Below are 23,795 nucleotides of genomic sequence, written 5' to 3'. Positions count from 1 at the left end.
GTCAAAAGCAGCTTATTGGCAGGCCAAGCCGCTTACAAATATCACCATGGCAACAGCCTGACTGTAGCGCTGTGTCTCACTGAATGAAAGAAACAATTAGATGGACAAATGGTCCACATGCCACACCTGCTATTCCTGCATGTATTTACTTCACAGGCTGGAGAAGTACGGTAGGTGTGGAAACAATCACCAGCATGCAAACACTGACACCGTCCTCTCTTCAGCAACAGTCGCTCCTTCAAGTGTAAAATTGAAGCACATAGGGCAAAATGACGTGACAGAGCAGAACTGGAGCTTTAGTAAAACCTTTCTTGTGTGTGATTAAAAACTGTGGAAACATACGGTAGTGTGCATTAATTAAGCCGGGTGACATCAATTCCATTAAAATATTTGTGTTTATCATGCTATCCTGCTAGCAAGCAGCTAACCTGGTGGTTGTTTTTTGTTGCAGATGTAAAATTGTGTGAGGAAGGCAAAAAAAAAAAAAAACATGTGCTGTGTGAATAAGAGTCTAATAAGAGCTGAGCAAAGCCAGTTGTGTAAAACAAACAATAGCAACACAAAGGGGATTATAATCAAGGCGTACAGTGAATTGTCAAACCACTTGTGGGTGGATTTAATTTGGAACCCTTATTTTTTTTTACCGTTCTTGAACGGGACCCCAGCCACAGAACATTTTTTAACGTTTATCCCATCACTATAGTCTAAGAAAACATCTGCTTTTTTTTTTATGTTTTTCTTTCTGTAAATCATTTTGGATGGGAATTCCGTAACTTTATACATCATCTGCTTGCTACAGGACAGTAGCTCTCACATGTATTCTTTATTCCATTTACTGTCTGAAGACCAGCCTTCAACTTTATTGGATTTGTTAAATTAGCAGTCGAAGCTGCATCTTCGAGTGCTGCTGTTCCCTTTGGTTTAACTTGTGCCTCTTCGGTGCACCTTTTTTGGACATTTGCAGCTGTGCGCGCTGCTATTTTTACCAACGTGAATTTATGCGCTCCATTGTCCTGCCGATTGTGCTCAAACCTGAGTGTCTTGTTTGTGCAGATATTCAGGGACGCACCGAATTCCGCAGGCAGTTCCGCCAACACGCAACTCAACCAGTCGAGGAGGAGAAGCACTGAGAGCAAAGCCCCATCCTGCAGTGAAAGGCCTCTCACTCTCTTCCACACACCAACACACTCCCAGAAAGGTGAGCTGAAAAGACATCCTGGGTTTCGAGTAAATAAAAATCTTGATCCTCACCCCTTCGCTGTTTGAAACAAAATGCATCCACACCATGACTGTGTTCATAGTGACAGATATTTCATAGAGGTTGTTTGTTTCTGTAGGTGAAAAAAGGAACAGCGTTGTAAACGCAGCAGGCTCTGACGTACAGCAAGGAGTTTCGTCCTCGGCCAACTGCAACAGCAGCAGCAGCAGCAGTAGCAGCAGCAGCCAGAGTCGAACCCCGAGACACAGTCTGACCAGCAACGACGGGGAGCAGGAGAGCCGCCAGATCCGGCCCAGCTCGCTGTGAGTACCAGGCTGTGATTTGCCAAGCCTTTTTTTTTTAATTCTGAAAAAAGCTTCATCCTTTAATGGAACCAAACGAAAAACAGAAGGACACGATTGTAACATTGCAACCTGTGTTTTATTTTGAGGGCGGCATGGTGGAGTAGTGGTTTGCACTCTCGCCTCGTAGTGAGAAAAAGCGGGTTTGTTTCTAAGGCTTTTTTTTTTTTTTTGGTTTGGACTTTGCATGTTCTACCTGTGTCTGTGTGGGTTTTTCTCAGGCTCTTTCCCATTTTGTGTTTGTGAAACTGTATTCTTATGTTATGTGATGAACTGGCACCCTGCCAAGTGTGTGTATTGCCATTCTCCCAATGCCTGATGGGAAAAACGTCAAGCTCCTGTGACTCCAACTTGGAAACTCGAGGCAGCAGGAATTAAGGCCGAACGTTGTTTTGTTTTTCTTTCAAGGAAAAGTAATTCAAAATTGAACTTGATAGATAATATGTGAATACACACACACACACACACACACACACACACAGAGGGCACACCTATGTTAAGATTTATGACACACCTTTGTTTGGAATTTAGAGCAATATGAAGGTTTGTATGTTCACACGGCCTGTCACATCCAAACACTTTGCATGAATGCACAAACAACGTGTGTGTTTTGCGCATCGCAGTAATCTGAAGGTCAAATGCAAAATCATATCAATCACTCTTCCTGTGTGATTAAGTGCCACTCACAGGACTGGCTATTGTCAGAAAAGAATGAAAAGGTGGGGTTCAGGAAAGAATTTTAAGCTTGTGGCATCCCTCATGCAATTGTTTATTCAGCACTTGAGGGTTATCGTACACCTTGGGTGAAGAAAACAAAGGACGCCACTAGTATCAATCATCAGTGTCAGTCATCTCATCGACCAACACTAGAGTGGCAGCTTTTCAACGACAGCCTGTCACCCAGATGATTGCATGTCTTTGCTGATTATCTTTGTCCTTCTATATTTTCCCCATTGCTGCCTCGCCGCCCTCTCCCGCACTCAGTCTTTTATCCCACTTTTAGAAGCAGTTGTTACATACGTAACATCTTTGTAACACCTCCTCCAGTGTGGATTCAGACAATGAGACTTCATTCTGTAGTCTTCTTAGTGAACTTTATGTTTAGATTATATGTAGATCAGACCGAAAAACGTGAGGAAAGTGACAAAAAAGAACAGAAAAAATGGAGCAAGAAAGCCCCTGGTGGCCAGATTTAAAGGTAGAGATTTTATGGCTTGACTGGATTTTGTTCATTGGGCCATGAGAGGTTTTTATGGAACGCCATCACGTCGCAATGTGACCGATCAAAGTGACATTTCTGAACATTGAACTCACCTTGATGCCACATTAGTCCTCAACATTTCATTAAGGGCCCTCAGTAATGCTTAGAAATCATTAACCACCAAAACTTATCAATACTGGGGTGACGGTCATGTAGCGAGCCAGTGACAGCTGGCATTGGGTGAAATGTTAAATTCACTTCTGGACTTTTAACTGCTTCAGGATCCACACTGTAGATGGACTTTGTTCACCCATTCAAATGTTTTTACCCCACCACCAATGTGCCTCCATTAATTTAACCTTATTGGAATTAGGAGATCTTAGCTATATGGATCGTGGAATGATCATAAATGGCTTCACAGTTGATAATAATCATAAGGGGTAACAAACCCGTTCTGATTTGAATTTATGTCACATATTTGCTTTTGCGAATCTATATGAGCGAATCATCTATGTGATCCATATGAGATATTGTTAGAAATTCCCCCTTATCCCGTATTATCCTCAGACTGTCGGAGATGTGAACTCCAGAGCGGCTGAGGTCGCAGCAGAGACTCAAGGAAAATGTCATCCGAAATAATGATGTGAGGAAGCAGCGATTTAAAGAGAACGTCAACAGCACAAGCGAGACAGGAAAACATGTTTAAATAGTCTTGGCATTATTAATCACTTTAAAGAGACATTTAATGGATGCACTCATGAAATGGCAGCTAATAAGTGGAGGAAATTTCATGCTTGGATGCTCCTTTCTTTCTCTTTTTGGTAATGCTTGTGCAGAAGCGACTGCTCTCAAGTGTTTATGTACTTTTCTGTGTCTGCATTTGTGTTAAATTTGAAAAAGGAGCTGCGCTCAGTGCCAGAAGCCGATTTGACTGCATTTTGCACTTTCTAAGATGCAAATCCTCGTGCTTCTTTTGGGAACAAAAAGGCCAGTCTGTGGTTTAAAAAAAAAAAGAAAAACAAAAAATCTCCTCCCAGCTCAGTTGGAGCACGGTTAAACAATTTTATTTTAGATTTCGAGATAGCCGTTGAGTCTTTTCCAGCTATTTAACAACCGCAATGAATACACTGCGCAGTAGGGGGGAAGGAGAAGGTGTATGTATCCAAAGCAGCGAAAGTGTGAATTTCAGAGTAGCTGTGAAGGCCAGCAAAGATACAGGGAGATTCTCAAGATCCCGCCGGGGTGTCCTATTAAAGCATCATTCACACTTTCGGGAGACTTTGTGTGTTTTGTCCAAATCAAAATACAAGTAAAATGCAAATTCCACAATAGCCAGTTTCATCTCTGCATGTTCTGTTCACACACAGAGAGAGAAATATGCAGCTTTTTTTGGCACTGAGAGTGAATCTCTGCAGGAGTCATAACCACGGAGAGATTAAATCAGTGTAACTGGACAGAAAAGAAACTTACAGCGCTGTGCAGGGATTTTACAGACTGGAGATATTTGGAATTGAATCCATCACTCAAACCTATCAGATGTATATTAAGTCTCAGAAACTTCTTGATTTCTGATTAAATCGCTCTTAAATTGAGCAACATTTGAATGGGACACAGCTCCGCTGCTCGTCTCACAAAAGTGTGTTTAACTCTACTTCCCCTGTAAGTTGTCATCTGCCTTTACCTGTTGTCACTTTTCATTACTGTTTTTTTTACTACTACTGATTTTAAAACCATTTTTGGAACCAATCTGTAAACCGACTGCAGCGTAATTGACGCAGACCTTTGCTTTCTGACTGTTAAGAAGCACACGGCTCCTAATTCCAAGAACAGCCAGGCCGTATTCTCATCGCGGGGAGGAGAGAGGTACAAAGGTCAGAGGTTAACGACGGTGCCTTCAAAGGCCCGCCGTTTATCCACCCCAGCCACATGTTATTTACAGCTTTGGCACCTTGGCTATTACAGGTTTTTTTTTTTTTTTCTTGCTAATTTTCTGACTGGTCGGCCACGTGAAGCTGCAGTTTTAAGTTTAGTCGCATGCAAATCACATGACATCTTGAGATAATTCAGAATAACATCCAAACAGTTAAAGAGATTTGTGTAAGTGTACCATGTGACCGTAAGTTTTAAGCGTTAGTAAATATTTCTGACCGAGGGCTTTCCCCTCCGACACGATGCACTGCGGTGAAAATGTAAAGAGCAAGTTGTCTCTTTCTGTCTTTTTATTTCCCCGGCCCTGATGAAGGTCAGTGGGTTTCCTTTTATTCCTCCTGTCTTCCTGGCATTTCAGAGGAAACAGTTGAGAAATGAACAACAAATGAAACAGAGCGATTGTAAAAGGAGAGCAAACTGTACCATGGAATTACAGTCATTTAATAACTGGCCTGAGCCACAGCTGAGAATCAAGAAAAAAAAAAAAAAAAAAAAGAAGGAAAGGAAAAAAAACTTTGTGAATAAAAGCGATTGTAGGAATTGTAAGAGATATTTTAAACAAGCAATGCCGGTCACTGGGCTACGTGTGTCGGCTTCTGCTGCTTTTGTTCGTGGCTACTTGATATTTCCTTTCATTGCCGTTTATCATTTTCTTCTTTAGCCTGGAGCTCAATACAAAGTTCAGTTTTCACATTCTCTTAGATACACTGATTCACTCACGAGGGATTCAGCCTCATTTTTCAAATGGTTTTGAAGTCTCAACGATTTGTGCTCTGGGCAACTGAAGTGAGACTGCTGTATCATTCAAGAAGAAAACTACTCACAAACAAAGAAGACATTGATTTCCGGAAGCAAACTGCTGTTTTTCTGTCTTGTAATTTTTGGGAAGTGAATGGTCTCAGTGCATTCAGTTGTGCTGGAGTTTTTTTCTGTGATACTGTAGTCCAGCGGTTAGCGCGCTGGCCTCACAACGATGCGTTTAAGGACCCTTATTAGCCTTTAGGCGTGAATGTGAGTTTCCTCTGTTTGCCTCGTGATGGACTGGTGATGGAGGGCGCACCCTGGAACTGCTGGGATCGGCTCCAGCGCCCCACGATCCCGAACTGGATAAGGAAGTATTAAAAAGGCGTAGGTTGTATGAACGTCCATGAAAGAAAGCTCCGATGAGTCCTCGCTCTCGCTCTGACACGAGTAAATTAATAACAGAAGTTATACTGCCCAGTAAAACAGGTTTCTCTTTTCTCACCTGTTGTCTGCGTTCTGTTTGAAATTTACGATTCTCATTACTAAAATATTTCCGTGAGGTTTTTGCACACTTGTGTTTTTTCTGGAGCCCAAACTTGATATTTGCAGGTTGCGCAGGTCATCTAGAAAACAGGCTTTAGGCAGTGCATGACACATTCCTGCTCTACCAGGTTGTAAAGTAAGTTTATCGCACGCACAGACATGACAGCACGCAATGCCTGCTGGGATTTCTCCTCAACAGAAAACACAGTGAGATGCTGTCATAATCCTGCGTGTTAAGATATCAGTGTTTCAGTGGATTGTCGATGGATTTCAGATTGGAAGCAGTCTCGCGTCTTGTGCTTGCGTCCAGGTTTTAATGACATTTTGCACAACTGTTGCGAAGAGTTTTGTGTGTGTTTGTGTGTAACTCAGCTCAGGGAGGAGAAGAAAGGGCTTCAGTTTAATTAAATCAGCTCGTCACATGTTATGCTTCACTTGAAACCAGTTAATTCACTTTGCAAACCTGTCGTTTTTCACGGATCCTCCCTGTGCATCTGTGCCAGATGTGGGTCTGAGATGCACAATATGGTTCAGAGAAGTCCGATTTACTTTACCTCGCAGTCGTCATCTGTGGTCGGGATGTAAATTGAGTTCTCGAGGGACTCAAGAGGACGGAAAGAAATTGAAAGACAATAATCAGATGAGAGGAAGCCCATTGATTGATCTGTGATCAATAGACAGAGGAGGTCAGAGAGGTGAATACTGCAGTCAGGTTATAAAAAGATAAACATGCAGTGTAAAAAATAAATCATGCATATATGTGAGTGAACTAATTTTTACTGAAAATAAGCAGCTTGTTTTGACTGGAATGTATCTATTGTTATCTCAATCATCTACCTGAAGTATAAACCCATTTTTAATATAATGATGATGTTATTGCTTGTTTTGATATGATTTTCAATTCAATGAATATGTCTTTAAAATTCATTAAACAGTTTTCATCATCTTGTAATTCTATTTTAAATTTTTTTATTTGAATTAAAAAATAATTAAATATGGACACTGTCTGGACAGCATGTCCAAAAGAAAAAAAACAAAAGCTACATTTATCACTGATTCTTGTTTTGTTACAAAATCAGTGTTTTTTTTAACTACCTGTCGAAGTGAATCATCCATGTGTTCCCAAATATCACCTTCAAACAGACCCCAGTTGTCATGGCAACCACATTTCACATCGTCATAACATGAAGTTCTGTGGTTTGTAAAACCGGATGTGCTATGAATCACATCTGGTTGTGTATATAGGTGACCAGCAGTGGAAAAGCAAATCACCAATGTTAGACAAAATAACCTGACATTAGAAGACATGTGACAATTATTAATCTGCAAGCTGATCTTATCCACAATCAATGACAAAGTGATACAAAACTGAGCTGCGCTTTTCTGCCATTTTGAAACTAATTTGAATATTTCAGAAAAATACTGAAATGTAGCAGATTCAAGCTTACCTGGAATATTTCTAGTCCTTGCTTCCACGAGACGTTTTTCAACAAAACACCTGCTTGTCTCTCAGTTTAATGGGTTTGAAGTGAAAAGACTGTCCAGCTAAGTCCTCTTATATCACATCATGAATCTGTGCGTGGAGAGAAGAAAAAAAGACTTCAGACAATGGTGATGAATGTCCGGAACATGAGTATGAAGGCCCACACACACGAACCTCCTCGAATGATAAATGAATACTAAATTTTCAGCCAATAGAGGCTATTATTAACTCTGAAGTGCCTGCATCTACGGACACGAGGCGACATCTCGCTCTGATAGTTCATCCCTCTTAAGGCTTTCTCAGTATTGCTTTAATTTAAATTAGAAGCTATGAAGAAGCTATGGCTTTAAAAGAAAAAGGGTTCTGGGAGCCGGAAGTCCATGGCGTCAGGAAAGATTCACAATAAATAGCCTCTTTAGTTTAGAGTACTAAACAGTGCGTGTTTTGGCTTTGGATTAGTCTGAATTTTCTCCAGCGGATGTGTAATAATGTATTTGATCTGTTGATCTCTAAAAAAAAAAAAAACAACAACAAAAATGACATCAAAGCTGTTCACACATTCCAGCCTGGCTTCTGTGGTTTTGTGTCTAAAAACTGGAAACACTGTTAAGACGTGGTTCGGGGGCTACGGAGGGCACTACATCAACAGGGGGACCCGAGAAAAGAGCTCTGTGTGTGTTTAGCTGCTCACAATCCGCCAGCATCTTGTCGTATCAGAATAAATGAATGAATTTAAAAATAATGCTTTGATGATAGCACACAGTCCTTCAGGAAACGAAGTGCTCCGTGCAGCATTGTGCTGACGCGCCATTTGAAATCAGACTGCATCACTAGTTTTTAAAAGCTTTTCAATTCAACTGGGTGTAATTGTAGTAGATTAATAGATGGATATGAACCTTTGTTGCCCGTCCCCTCTGTTAGCGCACCACAAAACAAAACGATTTCTTTATACTGGATGACAACCAGTGAAGCCCCCTGAACCCTTCATGTGTTTTCTAAAGGTGGAACCAGACCACAGCGTACATTAGTCCCAGTGAGAGCAATGACAGAGCCAGCTCCTCCATCCTTACTGCTGCATGCTTTGGGTTTTGCTCTTGCAGATGCATTTTAACATACGTATTACATCAAATACCTCACCTTGTTCATTACTTTTTGTTTCCAGGCTGAACCCAAAAAGTCGAGGGAGTATACCAACCAGGTGAGAAAAATTACAACACAGGTTTAAATGATTGAATCTCTGACAGGACTGATAACAGTGTGTGTGATTGTGTCCCATTAAGTGCGACATCTCCCAGTCCCACATCTCCACGTTCTCCGTCCTGGCCAATGTTCTCAGCCCCGTCGAGCCCACAGCCGACGTCGTCCGCCTCCAGTGACTCCTCCCCCGTCAGGTTGGTCCACATTGCTGCCTGACGGATTTGTTGCTTGTCGCTGATCACGGTGAAGTAGAAGCTGACTGTAAAACCCAGAGCTATAATTGTGTTTTGCCGTAAATGACAAATTGATATACGAAGAGAGGAAAGGAAAAATGAAAAAAAAAACCCTACTACAAACTGTCTATCGTCATTACAATAATCAGTCTTCATAACAAGTCAGTTGTATTAAAGCTGAAATAAGCTTTTGTTTACTCTTCAAAACGCTTTAATTATTCACTTGACCTCAAAGAGGATGTCAAGAAAAATATGCTCCATAATACGAAGGCTAATGGCTGTGACTTTAAAGATACTTACACTGCACAAAGTTAACAGAGCTCATCTGCAGTGGATACAACCTCTGATCTTCTCCATGAAGGGAACGATCGATGAAGCCTTTATGACCCAGGATGTAATCTCAACTCCTTTTTTTTTTCTTCCTTTCTTTCCCACCGGTCAGGCAGCAGTCATGAATAACCTTTTCAGTTTACACAGCTGAACCCTTGCAGACATATAGTGTCTGTCACCTTATCTCAGTGCTTCTCATTTCAAGCCTCAGGTTTCCTGGTGCTCACACAGAAGCTGCTAACAGCTGGCCCTCTTCGCCAGCGCTTTGCACCCTCCAAATGACAACATTTCCTTCAGCTGCTAACTTAATGGCAGTTTAAAGACTTCATAAATACAGTTGCAAGAAAAAAAACCCCTCAATTTTACTTGAAATTAAAATTTAAATTAAAATAATACAGCTGATTTTAATAAGAATAAAATGTAATAAAACTGTTATAAAACAGCTCTTATAGAATAATGACCTTTCCGCGGTTGGTTTCGTGTAGCTTGAAGTCTAAATTAAGTTTCTTTTTATTCCCCAGCGCAACTCAGAACCTACAATTTCACTCTGAACCCTCTTTTTTTATTCCAGTATCGCCGGCAGAAAGGCTCTCGCGCTGTACGCCTGCAAGGCAGAGCATGACTCCGAGCTGTCCTTCATCGCCGGGACCGTCTTTGAAAACGGTGAGTCAGGCCGTGGATCCGCCGGCAGGAAGGGAAGGGAAAGAATGTGGGCTGGAGTATAGAAACTGTTTGCTGTCAAAACAAAAAGTCAGCCTTGGGAATTCGCTGGCTCTCAAGTGGCCTTGGCGCTGGAGGAGACAATAATTTTACATGCATTCAAATAGATAGAAAAGTCCTTTTTTTTCCCCCCCTTTGGCCTGCTCATCAGTTTTTATGAAAATGAATAAATCAGCTTTCCCCTGAAGTTTTTCCATTCGTCACTGAATCTGAATGTGGAACAAATAACAATGTGCACTTGATTTTGTGCTGAAAAGATGTGTAATTGACACCTTGCAACCAGTTTGCCAGTGTCTTGACAGAAAGTGTTGGAGGCTGGCAAACCGACAAGCCTGAAGCAGATGCGCAACTTCAGCAGCCAGCCAAGATCTTAACATCGCTCGGTGTAAAGATGTGTTTGCTTTTGTTTTATATCCAAACACAGTGGATGTTTGTAGAAAAGGGACCTGCACAAGCGCGCAGAGGAGCTCCTGACATGTTGTCCCGCTCGCTGCACGCACACTTTGCAAATAAATACTCGGCACCGGCCGCTCGGCATTGCCAGTTGACACACTGTTGCCAAACTCTAAATAGAGTCAGCAACATAAAGACTTTTTGATAGTTATGTAATGCGGGGAGGCGTCACCCGAGCCGTTTGGGTGAAAATGTGACCTGGGAGACATGTAATCCTTGACGCGGTCTCTCAGCACCGCGCCGCTCATGGTTAGCCCGGGATGCGGCATTCCAGCTCTCCCCTCCCCTCCCCTCCCCTCCCCCGGGTGTTCAAACACTGTAACCTCATTCTGCTTTTCAGCACATGTGGGCATACAAGCCCAGAATAACATATAGCGTGCTTTACTTGTTTTCCCGAAATGTTGCACAGATTTAAACATATACTTGCGTTCTGTCCTCAGTGTGACTTTTCCGCAGCGTTTGGCCCGAGGCTCAGTGCACACTCAAACAGCACACTGCAGCAATCAACATGATTTATGTTGCTTCAAAATATAACTTGATGTCGAATTTTGTACAGAAAATATCAAGTTTAACAGTTTTATTCACTGTTTGGAACGTTTGTGTCTTGTAGTTTTTATTAAAACATGATGTTTTATTTGGTATTAAACCTAAAAACAATATGTGAGACAGGTGAATGTTCAATTGTAATTGACTTTAACAATCATGAATGTGCCAATTTAGAGGGACATTTCTAATTAAGCACACTTTTAAATATCAGTTCATGCTTGTTTTTAATTCTATATCGTCATGTGGAGAAAGCACAAAGTTGTCCTTGTTCAGATATATTGAAAAATACAGCCATTTCCATGGGATGTACTTTTTTGTGTTTACCACATGACTGCGCGGCCGCGATCGATTAGCCCTTTGGTTTTTTTCCATAGTTTGAAAAAGGCGTCATTGCAGATATCGACTCATTCAGATCATCAGTTGTTAAAAATAGTCGATCTGTCAGGAAAGCAAGACACACCCGGAGTTTTACGTTTCCCATTCAGACTCATATTTCCTGCCGCCTTATTAGCAAATATTTGTCTTTGATGTCAGGAATGTCCGCTCAAAATATTTAGATGTGAGGAACTCGAAGAGGATCGTGCGGATTGTTTACTTCCCCATTCACATGTTTCTGATTCCTTCCCCCTCCGCTCTCTCTCTCTTGGTTTCCATATGTGCCTGTATCCACGCATATATGTGTCTCCTGTTTTGGATTGTGTTTTTTGTTCCCCTGGTATTTTGAATCGTCTCAGCAAAAATCTGTTTTATTCCGTCTCCGTAGTTCACGCTTCCAGGGAGCCTGGCTGGTTGGAGGGAACTCTAGACGGCCGTACTGGACTGATTCCAGAGAACTATGTGGAGTTTTTATAGCCCAGGACGTCTGGAACGGAAGATTCTGGACTGTATACCCAACCCAGACTGCACAAAACTCAGCCCACCCCAGTCATTCTTCCATCCTGTCGAACTGGACCAGTGTTCTTGGGACAGTTTGATTCTTGACTGAGACTGGAATCTGAAACTGGACCAAGCAGAACCACATCAGAACGGATGTGGAAGCAGGAAAGACGCACGGTGGGACTTTGGACCCCCGAACTGCACCGAGGGGGAGAAAAAAATAAAAAGGAGTTGAGAGCAGCTGTTATTGGATTAGTGTGGACCACTTCCAAAGTCCTGGGGAAGATGATCCAGCAGTGAACCCGGAATGTGTGTGTAAGTGTGTGAGATACAAAATGGAGAGAGAAAATGTAATGTATAAATGAGTTGATGCTTTTGAGCTGTGACAGCTTTGATCTTTCTTTTATGTAATTTTTTTCTTATTGCAATCTGAAAAGTCCCTGTTTTCCTTTAAAGAAAAAAAAAACAGTGGTGATGGTGACTGGGAACGCCTCCTTATTGTTTGATTGATTGCTACAGATTGGGAAACTGAAGTTTTTGAGGCTGATTGAAACTATTTGTTTTGGCTATTTGGGTCTAAATGTGCTTTTTTCAGCCCCCACCGACTCCCCTCCTGGGCAGGTCAGCACATTCCTCTCAAACAGTTCAAAGGAGGGTCAGGTTTGGATTCCTTCATGTTCATAATGCACTTTTTACTTTCTTTTTTTGGAAATGTGGAAAATTCCCCAGTCGGTGTCACGCAAACCAGCAGGATGAAGTGCTGAGTCATGATTGCTTTTCAGCACATTCTGGGCATTTTAACCAAATTAAAGCCGTTTCAGCGCTGTTGATGCTTTAAACATGACATTATTACTATAATTTATCTGAAGAGGATGGATGTCTGCATTTAGACAGCGAAGGTTTTAATCCTCCGGTGATTTTTCGTGTGTTTTTGAGACATTGATGAAGTGTCAGTGCGCAAATGCTAATCTACTGCTGAGGTCCTGCTGCATGTCGTCATCCTTCAGCTTTCATCGGCGAACACTTAGACCTTTTTTTTTTCTGAAATCAACATTCTGTCAGATTCCTGAAACATTTTCTTGTTTTAACAGAAAAGTGAAATGGGAGAGTTTAAAGAAATGTGAAATGAGACTACTTTGTTCATATCTAAACCGCTTATTTATGAGACTTTCTTCAAGAAAAAAAAAAAGAATCCTGAACTTTTTTCTTATTGAGGTGATTTATTGACTGTAAATAAAATACACATTTGATAAGGTATAATTTTTTTTTAAGTATGAAATTTTATATTTTGTATTTTTAGCGTACTAACTTAATTCTTTTATTTCTCTTTGTTCCTCAGATTTTTTTTTTTTTTTTTTGGTATCATTTAAAGTGATCTACAGCCTTAAATATTCTTTCAGGTGTTTTTGGTGAAAAATTGCAAAATTAAAGACAAATATATAAAAAAAAATACAACTTTATGTTTCTTTCTTTGGGATTCATCCACTGAGTTGAAGATTGTTAAAGAAAAAGAGATTAAATAAAAATAAATCAGCATAAAGTACAAGGGGGTGAAACATAAGGCCCGCGTGCCAAAACCAGTTCGCAGAAGGCTCCAATCCGGCCCACAAAAAGTATACATGAAAAAGGAGTTACAGATGTTTTAGACTTGTTACTCTGTTTTTGCATCATTATATTTTATACATTAAAAATTCTCATTTTCTTTGCTTCATAAGGCCCCTCTTTCCTGTGACTGGATGATCTGCTGAGGAATAGATTATGTGAAAAAAAAACCCAACTGAATCTGTGGACACAAAACTCTATTCATCTTCTGTTAGGTTTTGATTTGTTTTGACTCATGAGCTGTCAAGTCCTGCTTGAGAAAGAGAAGCACGCCATGCCAAATCCCGTCTGCGGCGACATGAAGGGAGTCGACTGTTTAGCACCTGCAGTGAAATTCCTCCAGCAAGGGCAAAGTTTAGCTGAAGAAATACTCCAATTTCATGACTGTTGCACTTTTTTTTTTTTTTTTTGCCTTTAACTGACATAAGAATGTGCAACAGCATTGTTTGCAAAAGTTTTAAAGAGGATGTAGAGTTGCTTATCTACAGTCTACACAGCATTACCAATAAGTAAATGAGATTTAATCCAATATTAAGCTTCTTACTGAAGTCTTAAAGGAGGAAAATCTGAACTTCAATGCATTTTATGAAAAAAGAAAAAATAATTTTGGCATTTCCAGATAATTTTTTAATGACTCACGTCTGACAGGAACAATGAAACCCGCTGCAGCTGAGTGCTGAAAAACAGGAAATTTTATTGTGTAAGATGTTTGAACTAAAGAGCAATCAGTTCACTTTCAACCAGCAATGACGAAACATCATCCAACACGATGCCAAACCGAATGTCAAAGAACAACACAGATAACTTAATTCAACATTTAATCAAATAGGTGAAAATAGCGACACTGACTACAGAAGGTGTTATACAGAAGTAATACAAACTATTGGTTTTTTTTAAACAAACATTTCTCATTTTTTGTCTGTTTTATTGTATTTTTTCGTTGTTGTTGTTGTTTTGTTTTACATTGGATTACATTTACATAACTGAAATACGAACAGAACGGACTTCAGTGAAAGCCATAGCCATATATACCAGTGAAACATGATCTGCCCTTAATCTTTAAAGATAATATTTGCATGTATTTTATACAAAATAGACTATATCAACCAATATGAGGGTAGTGCAATTCCGTCAGGCTCTGGGAAATTTACTTTCACATGGAGATTCAGTTCATTTTTTTTTTTTTAAGTTTTCTATCTTAAAGTGACCAGTCAATCCTCACAGCAATATACATGGGATCCAAAGCTTATACCTTTACAAAAGACATTTGAAAATAAAACAAGAAGTAGTAGAAGGTGGATAGTGAGTGTTACTCAAAATGTAACTGCTTGAATACTACTTTTGTTTTTTTTTTTGTTTTTTCCTCCTCTGCTTTGGTCACTCATATATAAATGCAAAAGAAAAAAAAAAGATCTCCTACAGTCCTCCTCGCGAACCATCGTTCTCTCCCTCGTTTCCTTATTTCGTTAAAAACACAGTGAACTTCCATGTAGACTTTTCCATTGACTCGTAGAATTTACATTTACTTCACAAGACAAACATGTTTTACACTTTCTAAATGTATTCAACACGCCTACCTTTATCAAACACAAACCAACAAACGGAAAAATATTTACTTTCTCGACTCGTTCAATGTACAAAAATGATTGAGTAAAATTAGTCATATCAAAGACGATCCAAAATCACAGAAAATATTCTTTTTTTTTTATCCTTTTTTTTTTCTTTTTTACAATAGATCGATCTCCAAAAGCTCTGATAGTTGATAAGGGCTGATGTATTTCCTGATTTGAAGTCGTATTTCTATGGCTCTCTGTCTCCCTTTCACAAGGCCTTTAATCAAACGTGTAGCTGAAAGGTAAAAGATGCATGAGTATAGAGGGTATGTCGATGTAAAAATATGTTTTTTTTTTAATAATAGACACTCTTTACATTGCACTAGATATGTCAGCGTTGCTATATACATCTATAGCCATTTAGAAATGATATGATTATATCTATACTTTAAAGCTGGGAATAATGGATGCAAAGTTACCCAGATGAATAAAGACAGCTTAGTAGATTGTTGTTGTTTTTTTTTTTGTTTTTTTTTACCCCACCCCTCAGAATAATCAACACACAGTGACGTGAACAGCATCAAGCCCATGTTCTTTACAGCACAAGGCCACGAGACCGAGCTGGCGGATGGAGCTGAAAGATTCCTCTGTACACGAAGCGGCCCTGCCGTGGCCACCCTTCAGCGAAGCGGCTGGTTTTTCAAAAAGAACGAAGAAAAGGAAAAAGATGGCCCTCATTTTATCGAGGCGCGTACGCGTCCAGAGCCCGCTGCGCTGTTAGCTGTAAGTAACACACAAATGACCGGTCTCCATGGCAACCGGCTACCTGCTCTGCTAGCTGGCATTCAGTGTTGTGTGTGTGTGTGTGTGTGTGTGGCGGAGGGATGAGGACTGTTCAAATCAAACCGCTAAAAAAATCCAGACAGTGGACATTTTAGGCAGAGAGGCCCGGTAACTACCAGGAGAAACAGGGGGGCGGGGGGGGAGGAGAGGTCAGCTGTGTCGTTTTGTGTGTGTGATGGGCTCATCGTTCACGTTTCACACTTCCAGCGGGGAGCGGCGTAAATCTGCACCCTCCGTGCATTTTTGCTTTGGCCCTCACGTGAGCTGGCATCGAGCGTGTTTTCAGACTCCAAATGTACCAGAAGATGACCATCACTGGGGTGACATGAGCAGAAATTACAACTCGCCTTGCAATGTCAAAAGAAAATAACTACGTTCTGTGGATCTCCGAAGAAAAGGAAAGAAACGGATCATACATCGCGCTGCATGATGACAATCAATACGTTGAAGCTGGTGTAGGTGTGACACTGAAGATGAGCACCATGAAGCGACGTTACAACAAACACATAATGTGAGATCACGACTGAATAAGCTTTTTTTTTTGTTGTTTTTTCTGTTTTTTTCACATCTCCAGGAAAAATAAAGTAAAATGTTCCTATAACATTTGGCACTAGTGGAACACATCCAAGTGATGTTATCACTTATATAGCCTGAGCTTCGATTCACAAATCATTTGGACTGGATTGCAGCTTCCGCCGAGAAATGTTTCAGCTTCAGAGGTAAAATTACGTGCTGAGAACAGACTTTATCAAATATGGGTAACTGTCGTTTCACATTTCTCATATAAAACAAATCTGCTAAAAGTTTTTCTTTAGTTCAACGAGTTTAACATCTTAATCATCTTTCTGTTTGTGCAATTATATTTGGATAAAGTTAAAGGGTGTATATCATCTAAAATATTATCTTGTGTAAAAAAAATACTTTCATAGATTCATTTATGCTTAAGGGCTTCCTATCAGGAATACGATATAAATCAACAGTGTGAGGGATTTAGATGGAGCCAGCTACACCTCTAAATACTCACTAAACCTACTGTACACAACGTGCCTTCATCCAAAATCCCCAGAAATTCCAATTCCAAGCCTCCAAACTTTGCTTTATTTCATGTGTGACGTTGATGCATATTCTCAGGAGGGACGCGGGAATGCGGCTACACAAGTTGATTAAAGTGCAGCTTCAATAAATCCTTTATAAAACCAAGTACTGGGCTACAATCTCAGTATGATGCAGGTACAGAGAAGACAGGTCATCCTGACTTCTGTCCCTGTTTTAGAGCATCCGGACATTCAGCAGCGGTCAACTGATGTGATTTTCCAGTAAAATTTAACTGAACCACAAAACTGTTTGGATTAAATTGCTTCTTGCATTTAAGATAAAAATAAGAGTTTAAACCTAGATGGACTGCGAGTAAGAAATTAACTTCAATTATTAACTTCATATTTTTCAAATATGCAACCAACAGGAAGCTGTTTGTTTAGCGATGAAGTTGTCAAGTGATTGCTTGCTCGTCGGGACTTTTGGTCATTTCTTTCACACTGCGCATTTTGATTTAATATAGTTACTTTACATCTATTAGGCCAGGTGTTAGGATCAAATCAGCTCCGATTCTCTTGTGTTGTGTAAATCATCCATTACATTTTTTTCCCCCTCTGGCAGAGAAGATGAAACTTTAAAGACCCTCATCATGATCAAAGTTGCCCGTCTCTGCTTGAAGATGCAACATTAGATGAACTGTGATTCGTTCTATTAAAACAGATTGGAAATAGAAAGGCTCCATTTGAAGAAACTGGTAAGATTTACAAAGTTAAATTAATCCAATAGACAGATACCTGTTTTATTCTATCCTCACATTCACCTTAACATTTTAGAAAACATCAGATACGTCTGTATTCCAGTGATGTCCATTCAGTTACAGCTTCTACAAGCACTGCATTCATTTTGTTTGACGATATAATTTGCCACTTTTGAAAACTGAATACTGTTTGGGACGTGCTGTAATTAGAAACGCACAAAAAAAAATTTTTTTTTAATACGCAGTTATCCAACGATTCAAGACGGGCAATTCAAGATGGCTGAGGAAATTTCTACTGCATTAATACTCTCTGATCTGACCATTGGCTGTCGCCCTTACATGCAACATCTGTAGATCAGAGTGGAAAGAGAGGGCTTCCCACATTAAAAACATCAGAAGCAGAACTTGCCAGAAAACCAAAAGCAGACTAAACACGCAAAAAGCATTTTAAACTCCTGCAGAAAACAAGAGTTTAGAAAGGAGGGTTATGAGGAGCTTGAAAACTAAAAGGCACTGGTTTTCCCTCTGATATATCCTGTGTAAACATTTGGCTGAGCGAATGCGTCTGCTTATACTTCGCATGTGAATTCTGCATGTGTCCGCATCACACAAAAAATAAATCTGCGGGGATTTGTTTTTTTTTCTTCTTCTTCTTCTTTATCTTCTATTGGTCAGCTGTATGAATCAGATGCAAATCATATTTATGAAGATAGAAGAGTTAAAAGCTCATAATTGGCTCATCCTCACTTGTCCTTGAGATCCAGGGGAAAATAAAGTATATCTCCAATTCTTCCTGCTGTGTTTGTTTTTTTTTTTTTTTTGTCGACAGTCCTTAGGAGAACCCGACTACATTCTCTGTGCAGTGAGGCTGGGAAGGGCGAACACGGACACACAGCAGGGCAGGTGAGCGGGGGATCACCCAGCTGGAACTGCTAATCCCGGCGCGTTGGAAAGTAGATCGGGTGTGGTGCCGCGGTGCGGGGAAGGTGTTTGGAGGTGTCGGCTTTTCGGCGAAAACTGCAGGACAAATCTGGAGGCGGGATCGAGTAAGTGGCAGATGGCCATCGCAGGAAAACATTAGAAATCTGAGGACTGTGTGTGTGAGGAGGAGGAAGAGAAATAGCTAAGGGTAGGGGGTGTGGGAAGGGGGGATAGATCGCCCATAATGCACCCTGCCCAAGAGACATTCAGAGGCCGGACTCTTCTCAGTCGGCCGAGAAGAAGTCAGCAATATTGTGTCTTACTGTAGCTTTGCGAACCTAAAAGTGGAATAGGTGGCTTGAGGCCAAAGGTATTGTGCTCCAAGTTTAGGCTGAACGGCTGAGGCCTGAGGAGGTGTGGCAGAATTCCTAAAGGAGGCCCAGGACGAAAAAAAAAAAAAAAAACAGAAAAGAAAAGCTGAGTCAAAGTGGCTCGAGGGAGGCAGGATAAGCGAGTGCTGACAGTCCTGGAGAGGTACGCGGGCCGGGCAGGATTTAAGGCATTGATTCACAGTTTAAGGCAGTCATTTCTGATGAAACAGCAGAGGCTTAACACTCCCGTCTTTGAATTTTGGTATCTGGTTGGAGATGATCTCCGCCAGCATCTCCGGGAATTCCACGCTGAGGGTTTTATTCACAAAGGTGTAGAAACAGATCTGGAGAAGACCCTCAACCATCTGCACAAAGAAAGAAACACACAGGAGGGGGGATTAGGAAGAGTTCCTGGAAGTAAACTTCACTTAGGGAGGAGTGGAGGGTGATCGAAACTGATTCAACTGGAACATCTGAATGTGGTGTAATGATGGAGGGAATAAAATTGGCTTTTGCAAAAAACAAACAAACTTTTAAAAAAAAGCTACTTTACCCAACATGTCTGCTTTTCAATCTGAACTTTACCCACAGAAGAGTCCTTCATAGGAAAGTGGAAGTGTGCGTTCTGTGTGTTTTCTTTACCTCCTGCATGGAGTCCAGTAGCTTGGTGAGCTGGTAGAAGCGCTGCCAGTTCTGACTGGCGTTCTCCTCTCTCTTGACGATGGCTTTGCCCAGCTCCTTGATGTACGTCATCCTGATCTCATCGAAAACCGCCTGGCTCTTCAGGCCATCTTTAGGTACTACACACACACACACACACAAAGAGAAACACACAAGGAGTTTCAGTGTGAATGTTTGCTTCAATTTGATGAGTGGCAGGGAGGGAGGCCGTCTATATTTCTTCATCTTTTATCAACCGACGCTGTGGGGAAAGTGTTCTGATTACCTTCGAAAGTAACAATATAATCCTCACTTGAGACACATGTACCTAGATGCTCCCTGCCATCTGGACAGTGAGACGGATGTGAACAGCTGCTTAAGCACACTCAACCATCTGAAAACACTGAAAATCCATCAGTTATGTGGCCCTTTCTGTCTGTCTGTCCTGTATCCTGTTCTCTGCCGCAACAAAAGAGCACAGGGCACTGAAACTTCATTAAAACTCACTGTGTGGGACACCGGCCAGGGCCCCGAGGAGACGCTGGGTAAACACGCACAGATGCATACGTCCACCTCATATGCAGGATGCTGCAGGCGGTGGAAAACACAATAAAAGTAGCATCGACAGCTACTGTGCAAAGCGTCCCCTAAGCAGCGAGAGAAGCAGTAAATGTTTGGACGCACTTCGTAAAACTCTCTTTTTGAAAAGCCGGTTACTGTTCCAAAGATAAATGCAAGCAGCCGGATGAAAAAGACCAACATGCAGGCGTGACGATGACAGAGTCAACACAACCTGGACTCGTCGTCTGGTAACTGACCCCGGGGCAGCTCGGAGCAAAGGTTATGCCGAGGGTGTAACTGAGGTGAACCGCCGTCTGATTTACAGAGTCAGATAACGGAGAGCTATTGAGGGTACGTGTGATCTGGACTCTGTACTTTGAATCACCAAATAATAAAAACAGATATGTTTTTACTGCTCTCTTCTACAGATGATTTAGTCTGTAACTGATATTTTTTTTAAAGAAGAGCAGAAGTGCTCAAACGGCCTATTTCCGGCCATCGTGTTGTGAGGAACTTGCTTTGAACCTCACCTAAGTATGCTGCAATAAACTGATACGTCCCAGCGGCGACTTTAATTTTCGCTCACGTGGATGAAAAGAATGATTAAAGGCAGCGAAGGCCAAAGTTGTCCTGACCTGATGCTATTTCCATCCCTCTGGAGGACACATGGTAATAGCTCTCACGTACAAAAAACGCAACTGGTGCTCGGTATGGAAATGTAATTTTCCTCTCAAGTGCATCTTTTCTGTTCATTCACTTAGAATGAAGGCTGGTTTTTTTTTTTTTGTTTATTTTTTGTTTCCCCCCAGCAAAGAAACAGCTTCCAAATGGAACGGTTTGATCACTCAATAGGAAAAAAAATCTCATCAGATTGATACAAAAAAAAAAAAAAAAAAGTGGAAAGAAATGCTGTTAATTGTTAGGGGGGAGGATTTATTTAGCGGTGCAAAGTAGATAGAAGGGAATCTAGAATACGAAATCAATCAGTTCCGTTGCGATCTTAATGCAAATTTATTTTCATGTCACAACTACGAGTCAACCGAACTCAGAGTTTGCGGAACACAATTTCATCTTCAATCAGCAAAACTGTAATGAAGAAAAGCGGACAATCCAGTTATACAGTTCACCACAAAGAACTGCTATTTGTGTAACTTCAATTCGCGGTGATTACACAGCAAGACGAAACAGCAACGTATGATTTATCCTCCAAGATTAAAAAAAAAAAAAAAAAAAAAACAGCAACAAAGGGGCCTTAATTTCACTCCTAAGTGAGCTCTCCATGCACACAGAAAGGGTTAAAAAAGAACAGTCTCTTGTGATTAAGTACCTGTGCAGCGCTTTGGAAGCAGTAACAACAGAACAGACTGTACTTTCTCACAACGGCGGCTTTTCAGGAAAGTTTTCATGAAAGTTTGAAGTGTGTTGTTTTTATGAAAGGTCACAGTTTGACAAATTTGTAGTATTGTAATTTCTTTTTCCTCCTTGCTGAGCGCTGGTTTACATTCCATATTGTGATCGGAACAAGTTGGTATATGGAGTTTAATTTTGTCCTGAATTCCCCCACGTGAGAAGAAGCTTCTCCTCTTTCTGGCTGTTAAAAGTTCAGTGGAAACTCTTGGAAGGAATCACTTCCACAACACTTAATCTGAACTTTAAAAAGGTGCCATTCAGCAAATCACAGTGAGTCATGGCCTCACGAGGTGAAGTCATCTCAGTACAGGCGCCAGATGTAGCCCGGTTTCATCCCCCGCTGGGAGGAACTACAGTGAGCTAGAACTGGAAAAAGTACATTTTGGAATTTTACATACTAAATGAAACTTCCCATATTTTCCCTGAATGCATTTGACGGACAACAAACACACCAAGGACAATTCATGGCTACGGTTTTTTGTCATAGTTCTGATTTCGAACAAAATCCTGCAAACGCAGTGATGGAAGGTTAATAACACTCAACTGGCTGTCAAATGTGGTAAGTGCTGCTTTTTATTTCTCTTTCAGAGGCACGTCTTTCTAAGTCCAGCACTCTTATTCAGAATTATGAACGAGCATAAAAAAGCCATCTGACATGCAAGTTCACATTTTTTGTCTTGGCCCTTTGAACAATAATATGAAAGAAAGTAGTTCTTTGTTGTTCGGCTGCTGTGCAGAAAACTGTGCACAAGATTAAAAATGGAGTCACCATTATACTTCCCCATTTTTCGGACGCTCAGTCGGCCTCCATGAATTTGGAGAAGTGAGTCATCTACGTAATCGTTCACTTACAGCTTTCTGGTTTTCCTTCGCCGCCCAATTTGCATTTATGATGCAGTTTGTGCACATTCCGGACAATCTACTACCCTGCTGTGACAAATTGCACTACAATGAAAAGACCTTGACTTTAAATAGAGTTGCTACTATGGAAATGTGATTTTAGGTCCCAATTATTTCCCCCCCTGCCACAAAAACACTGTGATGCATCTGTAGTGAAATGAGAAGAATTACCTGTACTGAGCAGTAACAGCACCTTCATGCACAGATACTCCTCATAGGACACCTGCAGTCTAACAAACTCATTGCAGATCTTCAGCATCTGCTCACACTGGTCGTTCATGAAGGGCAACTTCATACGCTCTCTGGGAGAGGAGAGAGAGGAGGGGGAGACGGGAACAGGACACAGATGTAGAAGAGGTGGAGAGAGGAGTGGAGGAAACAGAGGCAGGAGAAACATACAGATTAAACTTGAAGCTCTTTCACTTATCCTCTTATTCAATTCTCGATAAATAGCCCCGGCAGGGATGCACTTCAACCCTGCAGTGGAAAACACGACTGTGAAAATGGTCATGATGGATTTTCACACCTTACTTCCACTAACATGAAGCCCACGTGAGTTTTTTTTACCTCGAAAATCAATACATTGCAGTTTCCAGACCCGCAGCCTGGGGCTTCGAGCTGTCGATTCGCTCTGACCTACTGTGGCAACACTTACTTCTCCTTTCATATCTGTTTTTGCCACTATGAGTGTCCATCAGAAATGACTCTTCACAGCTCAGGCTCTCTTAATGACAACTACCAATGAAGAGTTGCTCAGAGCTTGAGGAAGAAAAAAACAAAACAAAAGAATGTTTTTTTTTTTCCACTCTTAAAATGTGACCTGCTATCCTGCAAATACAGATTTTTTTGAAGATAAACACAAATAAACTAGCTGCGCGCAGGCCAGATATTCACAGAGACTTGGCAAAGATTGCGTGCGACGGATAAAAAAAAGGCATTTGTAACCTGAGCTATTAAAATCCTAAAACAAACACTGCAGTCACAGATGAGCGAACAGTAGATCAACCTTGATCTCCCTTCATCCCGAGACGACAAACACTGTGGCGAGCATGAATGTGTCAGAGGACAATGAGCATCAGCTGCCGGCTACACTTCAACTCACTCAGCTCTGTAAACACTGTGTACATTAACCACAACTCTGTGGCTTCACTGCAGCATGGGATCTTATCTGATGATTTCTATTGATTTATTACAACTTGGTGGGCAAATCATGCATTCTCCTCTTCATAAAGACACACTTTGCTGTTTATTTTACAAAGCAGAGTGCGCTTTTAAAGTAAATCTCCGAATCAATGCCCAAAGAAACTCCCATGCATCAGGCTGACTTTACAAAACAAACAGAACATAAACATTCCCAGTTTTTACTT

The 23,795-nt window shown here is 41.0% G+C and overlaps 2 protein-coding genes across 3 annotated transcripts in view; one reads left to right on the top strand and one right to left on the bottom strand.

Moving 5' to 3' along the window:
• LOC115395704 (rho GTPase-activating protein 26) overlaps positions 1–12,997 on the top strand; it is a 67,998-nt gene extending 55,001 nt beyond the window's left edge. The window contains exons 19-24 of the mRNA XM_030101337.1: positions 1,054–1,198; positions 1,338–1,521; positions 8,623–8,658; positions 8,741–8,851; positions 9,792–9,883; positions 11,703–12,997. Of these exons, the coding sequence (XP_029957197.1) occupies positions 1,054–1,198; positions 1,338–1,521; positions 8,623–8,658; positions 8,741–8,851; positions 9,792–9,883; positions 11,703–11,791 (657 nt within the window). The 3' untranslated portion in view covers positions 11,792–12,997. The remainder of the gene's footprint in view (positions 1–1,053; positions 1,199–1,337; positions 1,522–8,622; positions 8,659–8,740; positions 8,852–9,791; positions 9,884–11,702) is intronic.
• A 1,090-nt stretch (positions 12,998–14,087) lies between these two features.
• LOC115395702 (glucocorticoid receptor) overlaps positions 14,088–23,795 on the bottom strand; it is a 59,095-nt gene continuing 49,387 nt past the window's right edge. For both annotated transcript variants that reach the window (XM_030101335.1, XM_030101336.1), the window contains 3 exons: positions 22,600–22,730; positions 19,540–19,697; positions 14,088–19,262 (listed from right to left, as the gene is read on the bottom strand). In XM_030101335.1, coding sequence (XP_029957195.1) covers positions 19,110–19,262; positions 19,540–19,697; positions 22,600–22,730 — 442 coding nt within the window. In that variant the 3' untranslated portion in view covers positions 14,088–19,109. The remainder of the gene's footprint in view (positions 19,263–19,539; positions 19,698–22,599; positions 22,731–23,795) is intronic.

This window comes from Salarias fasciatus, chromosome 10 (genome assembly GCF_902148845.1).
Source record: "Salarias fasciatus chromosome 10, fSalaFa1.1, whole genome shotgun sequence".
NCBI lineage: Eukaryota > Metazoa > Chordata > Actinopteri > Blenniiformes > Blenniidae > Salarias > Salarias fasciatus.
Note: the sequence above shows the minus strand (reverse complement) of the source record. Positions and strands in the feature narration are given on the sequence as shown.